This window comes from Manacus vitellinus, unplaced genomic scaffold (genome assembly GCF_001715985.3).
Source record: "Manacus vitellinus isolate BGI_N305 unplaced genomic scaffold, ASM171598v3 scaffold_46_pilon, whole genome shotgun sequence".
In the NCBI taxonomy this organism is placed as follows: Eukaryota; Metazoa; Chordata; class Aves; order Passeriformes; family Pipridae; genus Manacus; species Manacus vitellinus.
The window spans coordinates 5,886,045-5,899,166 of NW_021940578.1; the positions used below are offsets into that span (position 1 = coordinate 5,886,045).

General features: G+C 43.7%; 1 protein-coding gene across 1 annotated transcript in view; it reads right to left on the reverse strand.

Moving 5' to 3' along the window:
• The window catches only part of DVL1 (dishevelled segment polarity protein 1), a 41,381-nt gene that overhangs the window by 8,698 nt on the left and 19,561 nt on the right, over positions 1-13,122 (reverse strand). The window contains 9 exon segments of the mRNA XM_029962428.1: positions 95-249; positions 3,694-3,728; positions 3,730-3,757; positions 5,197-5,268; positions 5,749-5,825; positions 6,130-6,269; positions 7,039-7,108; positions 8,078-8,171; positions 12,921-13,059. Coding sequence (XP_029818288.1) covers positions 95-249; positions 3,694-3,728; positions 3,730-3,757; positions 5,197-5,268; positions 5,749-5,825; positions 6,130-6,269; positions 7,039-7,108; positions 8,078-8,171; positions 12,921-12,985 — 736 coding nt within the window. The 5' untranslated portion in view covers positions 12,986-13,059.

Genomic DNA, 13,122 nt, shown 5'->3' on the forward strand with positions numbered 1-13,122 from the left:
AAAAATAAAAAGTTCACATAAAGGTAGTTTCTTGAATTTATTTTCATAAAGTCACCGGGTTTTTTTCCCCTCAGCATTCCTGGGATCTGCTTACCTATCACTGCATTGGAGATGGTGATTTTTAACCACATCCTGTCCCGAATTTCAAGGCCTGAGTCTGGGAGCTGCATAACCTTGACAATAGTAGCCATGTCACTCTTCACAGTTAAGGGAGATTCTTCTAATTCTAAAAGGAAGAGAGGTTACAGGCTGCTTTGAAATGAAATGAATCTGAAAAGTCCTTCTCAGCTCCCCATTTGGATGAAACAAAGACACAGTTTTACCAACAGATGCAAAAAAAAAAAACAAAAAAAGACACAAAGGTTCCCAAATGCACCCTCATCCGTGGCATAAATTACAGCATTTGTACCAATTCTTCAGGTTTTGTGCTCTGTGCCACCAGTTTAGTCACTGAAATGCTGAGCCCCCACGTGCCTGGATTTCCCATTCCAGGGAAATCAGCTCCGGAATCCACACTGATTGGCAGGAAAGGAAACCCAGGGAGTCCTGTGACCATCCCCTTCCATTTCACTTTGCCATGAACAGCCCTTCCCACCCAAGGGATCAGTGCAGAACTCTGTGGGACAAGGTTTTTTCACTTGTTCTTTAACTTCTGGGTTAACTCTCAGAAATAACCCATCTGCATGGAGGAGGAGGACAACCCTGCCTCAATCAATATCCTCTTTTTTTTCCTTTTTTAAGACTTGGACATCAGCATTCTCGGGGAGAACCGAAACCAGAAAAGAAATCCTCCATCATCAGGAGAAAGGCAAGTGGTTTCCTTCAAAAAAACAATTCCCAGGATCCCGGTGTTGGACCCTTACAAGTGAACAAGTCTCTCCACCCAGAACTATTTTGCCCTGCATCTTTCCTGTAGAACACTTTTAAAAAAAAGCTCCCAAATGCCTCCACAACCATCACTGCTCCATTCCCATTTCACACTCCCAAGGGCAGAGCTGGATCCTCAGAGGCTTCACACTGTCCTGATTGATTTTTATAGTAAAATCAGAATAACAGGGCTGACACTGACCCTGCTGAACTGAGGTTCCCACTGTAGGAATCAAATTCCTTTAGAAACCCCTTGCCTGCCCAGAGGGTGAATCTGGGTCCAGGAATCCACCAGCTTCCCTGTGTTCTGTGCAGAACTCACTTATCCTGCCATACATAAGACAACTAATTTTGGATACAGCACCCAGTCCTCCTTCCTGTCCCATCTCCCAGCCCCAGAAAATTCACGTTGGACGTGTCTGTGTTTGCAGTCCAGACCCTTCTCCAGCAGGAACTCAGAAACCCTCCTCTCCCCTCCCTTCTCCCCATATCACCCACCTTTCAAAAGCACCAGGGAACCAATTTTGTCCTTTTCCAGCCACCCAGAATTTTGACAGAAGGTACAGCAAGCGTGAAACAATGAAAACTGAAAATGCTTCTTTCCATACATGCACTGCCAATAGGCATGAAAATACCTCAGAGCAGCTATGCATGCAGCTTCAATACTTACAAACTCTGAATAAACACTCAGATTTTGCTTTTGCTTTAAGTTAGTTTGGTTAGTGGCAAAAAGCAACATGTTCATTTGGGGAAAAAAAAATCAAAACCCAACAAACTAACATTTCAGTAAAGTATGTGGGGAGCAATAAATTGTATTTTCTTGGAGACCTGCACATAAAGAACAACACTGGCCAAATGGTCATCAGTGTTTTTTCTAAGTTCTAAGTTGCTGGACAAATAAGGAAAATTCTAAGAGGCATCTAGAATGCTCCCAACTTTGGAGAGAACTCAGTGAACTGTGGGGTGTTCACAGAGGTGCTCTTTTGCCTGGGGCCCTGAGGTGCTGCTGCCCTGTTTGGGGCAGGTCACAGGGCTGGGCTGAGGGAAGGTTGGAGAGCAGAAGGGCCACAATAAAGCTCAGGGGTACTCCACGTTTTCTTGCACTCCAGAAAGGAAATACTGGAAGTCACTGGCACAGAAATGAGAAGCTGTCTCCAGGAATGTGGTTCTGCTCCCAAATACCTTTATTTTCAACGTATGATTGAGAGGGTGGCTGTTCCCCACTCCCCAATCACAGCACCATAATCGAGGCACAGAATACACGGATCAAGAGGAATGCTGAGCACAGACTCTTGTTTGACAGCAACCAGCAGATACATTTGATTCCAGCAATCTGTAGTACCTGTAAGGCTGAAAACACAGCTCAGGACAAAGCAGCCACCAGGGAAGGGGTTCACTTGCTTTCTGCTGCAGATGTATTTCCCCTCAGTGCTGCTGCCTGAGATCTAAAGGCACTGAGCTACCACACCTCCAAAAAACCCCTTCCCTTTTATTGCAAGGTGAGGTGTAATTCCAGGAAATATGAGCCTATAAAACCTGAGAGATTTTATAACCAATGCCAACATTGGTCTTCAAAATCCTCAAAGTGTGGTTTTGAGCAAAAGAAAGGAGGAGTCAACATTCCCTAAACAAATATTTCCAAGATAAGGCACCATGGCAGTTTCTTGGTCACGTGGATATGACTTAGTTTAGAGACTGCCACAGACAAACCAGGAAAGAAAGTTGAGTTCTAACCATAATAATTTCACATGGGACATTAAACTTGTTTTTTCCTTGTTCAATACATTCTAAAAGTATAAAACAAGGCCATGGGAACATGAGGGAAAGGTTTCCTAAATGGTACACTACTAACGTTATTAACCAGTGACATCTATCTGAAGGAACTTATTTAAATTTATTTAAAACCTTAGTAAATGATTAAATTTATTGAAGTGATTTCAATTTAATAAAGTAATTTCAATTTATCAAAGATATTTCAATTTATCAAAGATATTGCAATTTATTAAAGATATTTAAATTTATTAAAGTTATTGCAATTCATCAAAGTTATTTCAATTTATTAAAGATATTTAAATTTATTAAAGTTATTGCAATTTATCAAAGATATTTCAATTTATCAAAATTACTTCAATTTATCGAAGTTATTGCAATTTATTAAAGGTATTTAAATTTATTAAAGTTATTTAAATTTATTAAATATATTTAAATTTATTAAAGATACTTCAATTTATTAAAGATATTTCAATTTATTAAAGACATTGAAATTTATTAAAGATATTTCAATTTATTAAAGATAGTTAAATTTATTAAAGACATTGAAATTTATTAAAGATATTTCAATTTATTAAAGATAGTTAAATTTATTAAAGTTATTTAAATTTATTGAAAAACAGCCAAATTCAAGGAGGGAGCTCTCCCACTCCCCTGAGGGGGCGAAGCCGGAGACCCGACTTGGATCTTTAAAATGGGGACCTTTCAAAATGGGACCACGAGCTACTCCTTCCTGAGGGTGAACCCTGACCGAACACTGTGTTAACCTTTAAAGGAAAAAAAAAAAAATCAAAAAAAAAGGTTTTTCTGCTCCCCACTAGGAACCCCAAGTGCAAGGCAAGCATTAGGGGCTAGGTGTGGTGTGGTGGCTGCCGCTCTCATCGTGCTCGTGGCGGGGCGGGGTTGGGCCCGCAGGGCCCCGGGCACCCCTCCTGCCCTGGGCTGGCCTCAGGGTGACTTACTTCCGGGGACTGTGGAATTGAGCTTAGTTAGTTGTAGGAGCTGTAGATTGTGGTGATGCTCCATGGAGGGGCTCATTACCGTAACGTGGGGTACGCTCCCGTCATGGCCGTTTGGTAATGAGAGATCCATGGCCGCTGGGTCGATCGGCCCGCACCGGCTCAGCTCGGGAACACGGGGAGAGAGACAGGAGGAGGTCACACCCGAGGACACCAACACCTTCAACAGCCCCCAACACCTTTCACAGCCCCAACACCTTCACAGCCCCAACACCTTCACAGCCCCAACACCTTCACAGCCCCAACACCTTCACAGTCCCAACACCTTCACAGTCCCAACACCTTCACAGCCCCAACACCTTCACAGCCCCAACACCTTCACAGCCCCAACACCTTCACAGTCCCAACACCTTCACAGTCCCAACACCTTCAAAGTCCCAACACCTTCACAGTCCCAGGGGGTCTGCTTTGGGTCGGGCTGGTTTTCCCGAGGGCTTCGCCCCCAGTATGCATCAGGCTGGGGCGTTCATGTCAAAGGGCAGTGCCATCCTCAGCTTCAGACGGGGACAAACTGGGCTCACCGTCATGAACTCAGCCCTTACTGGGAACAAACTGGGCTCACCATCACGAGCTCAGCCCTTACTGGGAACAAACTGGGCTCATCATCATGAGCTCAGCCCCTACTGGGAACGAACTGGGCTCACTGTCAGGAGCTCAGCCCTTACTGGGAACAAACTGGGCTCATCATCATGAGCTCAGCCTGTACTGGGAACAAACTGGGCTCATCATCATGAGCTCAGCCTTACCAGCAGGAGGCAGCTGTGTTATTAAACCACAAGTTTTAACTTGTGTTTTAACGTTAAAATGAGATCTTTAAAACAAGATCGTTTTCTACTGCAATAATTTCAGAGGACAGTGCCATCCTCATCTTCAGACTGGGAACAAACTGGTCTCACCATCACAAACACAGCCCCTACCAGGAGCCAGCTGTGCTTGTCACATGAGCACAGATCTTCTATTGCTAGTGAAAAGCCACAAGTTGTAAAACTTGTTAAGTCACAAGTTACTGCAAGCCACAAGTTGTAAAACGAGATCATTTTCTATTGCATTAATTTCAAAGGGCAATGCCATCCTCATCTTCAGACTGGGAATGAACTGGTCAGCCCTTACTGGGAACAAACTGGTCTCACCATCACAAGCTCAGCCCTCACCAGCAGGAGGCAGCTGTGCTTGTCACATGAGCACAGATCTTTTATTGCTACTGAAAAGTTTATTGAGCCACAAGCTGTAAAATGAGATCATTTCAATATTATCTGTTAACAGAAATATATTCCAATCTTCTATTAATATTACCTATTATATATTAATATATATTTCAATATTAATTATATGTATCTCTTTGTTGTTCACCTCAAATTTTTAAAAATATCGGTTTAAATTCCAGGAAGTGCACATGTGATAAAATGAGACTTTCTAACACTTCTGCATGGTTATCCTCCAAACTTCCTATCAATTGAAAGGTCAAGATCATGAGGATAGGTGAAAATATTCTAGACCTTGAGGGCTCCACGGGAACCCAGCAAAGAGCCTAAATGTGTACTCACCCCTGGGGATGGTGAAATAACTCCTGGGAGTTGGGTCCCAGCATTTGGCTACTGTTAGGCTGATGGGTCTAGGAAGAGAGAAAACAGGTAAGGATGACTCTTAACTTTTCTGCACAGTTGGAACAGCTACAAGAACTATTTGAAACCAACTTATTCCTGTCCAACAGTTGTCAAGCACATTCTGAGATTGTTTTTGAGATGCTCGTTGAAATATTTCCTGTATGAACCAGTATCAGGATGCTTCTGGTTTTGTACAAGTGATGAGCACTGTGGGTGAAATCTGTTGAATGATCAGCTCTTGACATACTAAAATGCTCATCAGGTAAAGAAATAGTGCTGCTGAAACCAGACAGCTCCTCATTTGTGTTGGTTTTGGCTGGTGCATTGAAACCAGTCTCACCTATTCATCAGCACACTGAGAAGTTCAGGGCTGGGAACAGTCATGCTGGTTCCTAATGGAGATCAAAATGCTGCTTTCTCTGAGGTTTGCCCCATTCCAGTAACTGCACATGGAGGATAAATAGCAGGAGGTTTTGCAATGTGCTCACCCTGGTTTGGAGACTATTTCCCGTAGAACCCGAACTGCATCGTCATTGCTCATGTTCTCAAAATTGACATCGTTCACCTGGAACAGTGCACAAAGCAGAGGTCATGCTCTGGGACAGCAAACTTAAAGACATTTTAATTATTTGTGTCTCAATTTATTTGCCTTGTAACTGTTGCCATTCCTTTGAGCAGCTGCAGAAATGTTGTTTCTTAGAGCGCATCTCACAAAGAATGCCTGATAACAGTCTTTGTGATACATTTTTCTGAGTGTGAATAAATTCTGTTAAGTGATTACTATGACCCTATGGGCCTGGTGGGATGCCTGAACTGAGCCAGCCCTGTGGAAGCCAGCAGCAGGTATTTGGGGATGCTCTGGGACCAACCTGCAGGAGCATGTCTCCTGGCTCGATCCGTCCGTCCGCTGCCACCGCCCCTCCTTTCATTATGGAGCCGATGTAGATGCCACCATCACCCCGGTCATTGCTCTGCCCCACAATGCTGATTCCCAGGAAATTATACTTTTCTGTTGGGATAGAAAGTGGGGGGCAGGGAGGGAAAAAAGCAAACAGAGTGATTGGAATGACAGCAAAGAGTTAAGACCAGGCTACTTCAGCCTCCAAAAATCAGCTCTCTCAACAGATCAGCTGGGCCAGGTTTGGCTTACAATGATCTCAGGTTGCCCTAGTGGCCAGTGACTGCCTGGCCCCTTCAGGGAAATACTGCTAAAGACATGATCTGTTCGTACAGGATAATGAAAAGCTACATTAAAAAAAAAACAGCAAGAGAACCAACACTGAAAGGACACGTCTACACCTCGAAATTGGGCACCCCATCAGCATTGAGCAATGTTTGTTCCACACACTGGAGTGGCAGGAAGGGTTTGGTGCCACTGAAAGCTGCTGAGCTACTTGGCAGCCCTGCACATTTCTGTCTGGTTAAACAATGAAACGCAGGAACAGCAGAAACACAAACCTCCAGTCCTCTTCTACCCTTGCTTCTGACAATGTCTGACCCCTCACCATCCCTACACCTCACCAGTAACTCCATATCCTGGAGTTCCAGCCCTTTCCCTGGAAAGAACACTGCTTTGCTCGTGCAAATGGCTCAGAACTATCCAGCTCTGGACTAGGAATCTGGGCACAGTCAACACAGGAGCAACTCTCAGCTGCCAGTCCCTTTAATCCACCTGGCATCCTTTCAAACCAAGGAACTTTCTCCTGGCTCCAAAGGCTACCCCACCACCACAAAATACATCTCAAATTCATCACAATAAACGGGGTTTATCCTCTTACCCATGTTGAGTGTGACAGTGATGATATTTAGGGACATGGTGGAATCGGTGATGCTGCTGAACGAAGACGACTGCAAAATACAACAGAGAATTCTCAAGGTTTTAAATGGCACAGACTAAGACAATAAAAAGAACTACTGAGGATTAACTCATCAGGATTTGATTAACAGGTTTCCATTTGGAAGGCATCCAGAAGCTACTGTAAGGGAATCTGTAAGGGAAAGAAATCTGAACACAGTCTGCACCTTCCCCAAAGATCTGTTCCCAAAACACACAGAGCACGTTTTATTTTGAGGTTTCTCAGCTGAACTTCACCTTGAATCCTTTCTGCTTCCTGCCTGTGACTGACAGGCAAACATTTAAACCCTAAAGTGCCCACTGCAGTGTGAATTATTGCATCCACAGCTCCTCCCTGAAGAGAGGGGTGAACAACACGATCTGCCAGGAAGTGAGAGGAGAGACACTCCCCTGCCTCCAAAATTAAATACGAATGTGCTTATCAAAGACCTGCTCAAACACTACCCCAGTTGTTGGGATAAAATGTATGTGAGCTCATTCTTTAATGCGTGAAGACTGGTATTTATGGGAGAACAGAACAGTTCCTCCAAGATTCTGTCATTTAGGCCATCCTCATCCTGCTGCCACAGCACTGGGAAAGGGCAAGAGAGAAGAGTGGAGATTTCCTATAAATTTAGATTTCTCCTTCAGGAACAATGCAGGTCTCAGTGATTTATACACCAGGCATCTGACGCCCCTTCTCACATCAGCCAGTAGCATAATGAACCTTCTCCTGCAGGGACTGGTCTCGGAAAAGACAAGAAATGGGATCACTGAACAGCAAAAGGAAGAAAAGGAGCGGAGAAAAACTCGACTCTGGTGCTGCAGAACTTCAAAAGTAGAGATTTATCCAGACTGGAGCCAAAGGGAGCCTTTCCAAAGAATTCAGCAGGCACAGACCTGTTCTGGATCCCTTCCTGAGCCAAGAGCTAAGCTCAGGAATCACGGTTCACCTCCTGGGAGAAGGCTGGGGCCAACCTTACCCTGTCGATCTGCCGCATCCTTTGTTTCCTCCTCCTGCGTTTGTGCTTCCGGATGAGCCGGGATGAGGTGCTTTGCTCCGTGGAGCTACTCAACCTGAGGGGGAAAGGAGAGCAGAGATGTCACCTCTGCAGAGCTGAGCCATTTGCATTTCCCTGCCAAAAACCAAAAAAAAAAGGCTGATTCCAAATGCGGGAGAGAACAAATCCTGCCGACACCATCAGCCCGTTCGCAAGAGCACGGAGAAGATTCCAGCTAAACTCCAGCAGGGATTGGAGGATAATTTAGTGGCTTCCCTTCTTTTGGGAGCAAATCTGGATGCAACCCTTAATGCCAATTTTTGTGAGTCTTGTCCTGGTGCTGTATTTTCTTCCACTGTTAAGAGGAACTTAAAGTTAAGGCTTGAACTCAATGAAATAAAACAGCAAATAGTGACAGAGGAACAGGGAATATGATTTACCTTCACATATTCTGTTAGTTTTATCTTGTTGGGTTTTTGGTTTTTTTTCCAAGCTCTTCAAACTTGTAGAACCTACATGTGCCACATTCTACACAGAAATCTTTAAGATTCCTCCAAGAGTTCAGAGCTTTAATCATCCCCAATTTACAGAGAGCGGAATGAGACACAGAGAGACATAAATGGATTTGCTCAAATTAATTTCAGGAGCCTGGAACAAAGCCTAGATTTCTCAGATACCACTATAGCAACACAGAGACATCTCTATTTATTATGTTAAGAATGGGGGAAAAAAAAAGAAAAAAAAGGAATGCTCCATCATTAACCAAGATTAAAAAATCCAACCCTGCACAAGGCAAGTAACTGAACTGGCACTGTCACAAAACAAACAGTGCCAGGTTTCTTCTTCCCCAGTCTCTCCAAGCTCCAGCCACATTCAGGAATGTGAGAATACCTCAAGGAAAACTTGATACCAGGAGTTTGGTGTCATGAGATTCCACCCACCATGGGAAACCCACTGTGCACAGAGTGGGGTGTCCTCACCAAGGACACCGAGCTGGGTGTTACAGATGCTGGAGCTGCTCAGAGGGTGTGAATCTCCTGACGTTCCCTTTGAGTTCACAAAACTATTTCAGGCATGTTAACCTCACACACTCCCTTCTCTCCCCTCCCAGCAGAGGCGAATTAAAGAGCCAAGAGGTGGGATTTTCAAAAAAGAGATCAGAAATTTGATAATCCTCTGTTGGTGGAAACAGCTCAAAGCACCTGGGTTTGAGAGGCTTTGCCTTTCCAACAGGAAAAATAAGGAGGTCTCAGACACAGGGCTCCCAAAACTGGACTTGTTCAACACCCACCACTCTCTCGAAAGCACCAGCAAAGAGTGACACAAAAACTTCCTCTTACATTTTACTACCAATATTCTCCCCCTTCCTATTTCCTCTCCAATTTCATTCTCCTCCTCTTCTCTCCCAGAATATCTCACCAGTAGGATTCAGCCAAAACTTTCCAGCACACAAGAATTTAGGAGAATCTGAGCAAAGGAAAGCCAGGTTGCTCACAGTGAACCTGCTCTTTAAGAAGGGGATTTTCTTTTAAGTTAAACTAGCAAAATCAGAGGGTTTTGGCAATTCTCTGAACTTCTGTTACCGGATGATAATATGTGCAAAGTGAAGTTCTTCTTTTTATGTATTTTTTTTTGCATTCTACCCAATATTAGAGTGGAAAAATGGGAATCAGCTCCTTCAAAAAGCCTTCAAAAGGTTTAGTTCAAGACAGACAGTATTTCAGGGAAGTAACTCCTGGAGCTAAATCAGCCTCTCCCATTAGTTGCACAAAATTGATGAGGCACTGCAGGAATACATTTATGTATATATATTATGTAGCTATGGCACATTTCACCTTCTCTTCTTACAATTTCTATAAAATCCACAGCCTTCATGCATGCTTGCTGAATCCTTCATATTTTAGGAGTGTCTGGATGCTGAACAACAGCTCAAACCCATTCTAATGAGGAAAAAATATTTTGCTCCCTGAAGTATCCTCAGAAATACTGAGCAAAAGTTATTACCACAATTTGATGAGCAAGACAAGATGGTATATTTGAGTTTTTGAGACAAACCAAGTGCAAAGATGAAAAACAAATCTGCAATCATCACTACCAAATAATTTCCTGCACTGGCTACTGCCCAAGAAACCCTGACTGCAGTTCTAACACAAAGGCTAATAAGTCCCACAGAAGACATTTTTTTAAATAATAACAATAATTTGACCAATCTATATCCCCCCAAGGAAGGGGGAAAAGGTAACACTTGTTAAAGACAGCTTATCCATATAGTTTAAAGAGAACTAATGCTAATTTCTTAAATGAGAAATAAACATCATCAAGTTTTTTGCAGTGAATTATCTTAGTTATACTGAACTGAGAATACCAGTAGCACATAGCTGACAATAATCCTACAGATGTCATCTCTCTTAGACCTTTGGTTGCTTAACAGATATAAGATTTTTACTGTAAAGTTCACCCTGGGCTCCCTACATCAACCTGTGTTCAAACTCCTGCCTGCAAACAACACGAGCATTCAATCATGTCATCCTTTGAAAAGAAAGCAAATAAATTATTGTGCTCACACTGCCATTCTGTACTGCCCTGTAACATCTGTGAACAAGTCAATTCACCAAAATAAGATATTACTCTTTAACTGAATGCAACAGATTCTCCTTGGACTGGGAATTGCCCCACTCTGCTGCACTGCTCCAAGTTAAAAATAAAAATAAACCAGTGTCAAACACACCCAGTTAGAAAAGCATCCTCAACCTGCAACCTCTTCCAAGACAGCAACATCCCTTACATCTGATTTCTTCTCTCAGTGGCCTCCTCCCTGTACAATCTCCTCCACAGAGCAGGCTGTGACAGCAGAGTCCCTGAGCTGTTATTCCCCAAACTTACCCCCTTCCTGCCCAGGCTGCCTCCAGCAGGTCTGGAGCATTCTCGAGGTGTTATTTGCCTGCGTTCGCCTCGGAAGAAAAAACTTCTCCCTGCCAGCACAATCTCTCATCTGCCTGAGAAACACCATCCCTGGAACACAACAGCATACCTTGGAGCATTCCATGGAGTGGTTCTTCCTGACTAGCTGGCCTGGCAGCTGCTCCCTGTGCCAAAAGCTCCTGCCCCAGCCTCGAGAGGGAAAGGCTGCGCAGCAGCTTCGAAGAATCTCTTTATTCTCGGGTCAGACGCAGGAAGTTTGACTTTTATTAACACAGAAAGCTTTAGCTGGGTCTGCTCTGAAGTGCTCCAGTGCTAATCCTGCCCCACTGCATTGCTTGCTGCCATGGGAATGATTAATTCATTTACAAGAAACCCCAAATCAGCTGCAGGGTTGTTGTTGTTGTTTTTGTGGGCTTCGTTTTTTTAGGGAGGGAAGGAGGGTTAGAAGCCCTAAAGGCTTTAGGGAGGCTGAGAGTGCATTCAGGTTAACTGCTGATCTTGCCAAGCCTTTATGCACATGAACATCCAGGTGAAGCACAAAGCATCCAGAAGGGTAATTTTTTTGTGTGTCTTCAGGTGTTGGGAACTTCATCATAGAATCATGGAATGGTTTGGGCTGGAAAGGACCTTAAAGATCATCTCATTCCAACCCCCCTTCCATGGGCAGGGACACCTCCTACTTCACTGCAACTGCAAAATAAGTTCTTGAAACTAATTCAGGAGCAAATATTCAACTAAATCTTCACTTAGTTCCCCCTTCAGCACATGGCCTTTAAGCAGAATTTGGAGGAGCTGCTGTTCTTCAGCAGCTCTTCGAGCCATGACCAACTGCAGGACCAAACAGACCCACCGAGTTCAATAAACTGATCATGTTTGTAAACACAGCAAGTGGTTCAGTATCTCCAGGAGCTGCTCTTGCTGTTTCCATTCTACCTAAAATTTAAGAACATCACATTGCACCTTATTTGTTTTAGGCTGCAGATCTCCATGAACCACCAAAGATCTACAATTTTGTTCCCTGACAATTCACAGAAATCTGTAACGGGTTTTCAACAGCTCCAGAGACACTGTTTAGAGAATGTTGCCAGGAAAGGAAAGTATATTTGTTTTGATTCATTTTACGCCCTTAAAAATAAGCATTTTAAATCCGAGAAATGTATTGGCTTATAAACCTTTTAGGGAACAACAAAAACATCTTTAGAGATTTACAAGCATCTTTCCAAATGGAGAGGTATTTTTCAAGAAGTGAGGAATAATTCACAGAAAGAAAGAAATAATGAAGGAGCCATAAATATATGGCAACCCAGCCTGCCTTTGCAATAGCATTAACTTTGATGAATTCCTGTACTGCTCACAGGTCTCAGACTATGCAATTACACAGGAATTCCTTTATAATTCAGCTCTAGTGAAGTGCACACTTATTAGGAACCTATGCTGAAGGTATTTTAATATAATTATTCACACTATTACTTTATAAATAGGTAGGCAGTTGCACATTGCTTTGATCTTAAAATGTGACCATTCTTGCTGTTAAAAGGAAAGGGCAGGAGCAGAATTTCCTCTTTGTTGGAGCAGTGGCTACAGGTAGGTTGGAGAGTGACCCTGTAACTGAGCTTGGTTCTTAGAGCAGAGATTATTCACAACATGATGTTATTGATGAGTTATCACAGAGTCAACAAGGTTGGAAAAGACCTTTAAGATCATAGAGTCGACCCAACACCACCTTGTCTAGTAGACCATGGCACTGAGTGGCACAGCCAGTGCTCAAATCATACACACTAGGGAAAAAAAGGAATGAAAAGGGGGAAGGAGAAGATCCAAATCAAGCCCAGAGTCACAGTGGAGAGCCTGGAGAGAGATGCAAGGAGCATTTCCCAGCTCGGTGCCCGTGGCAGTGCCCCACCTGCTCGTGTTGTCGTCGTCCTCGGAGTCGATGAAGCTGCTGGACTCCAGCTCACTGCTCATCATGGTGGAGGAGCTGTCGTAGCCAGGGGGGTGCTCCCGGTGCCTGTCCAGCTTTGGGTGCCCATTGATCCGAGGGGCTGCCAAAAAAATCACAGAGGGGGTGTTATCAGGCAGAGGGGAAGGGCAGGGAAGCAGCAGCA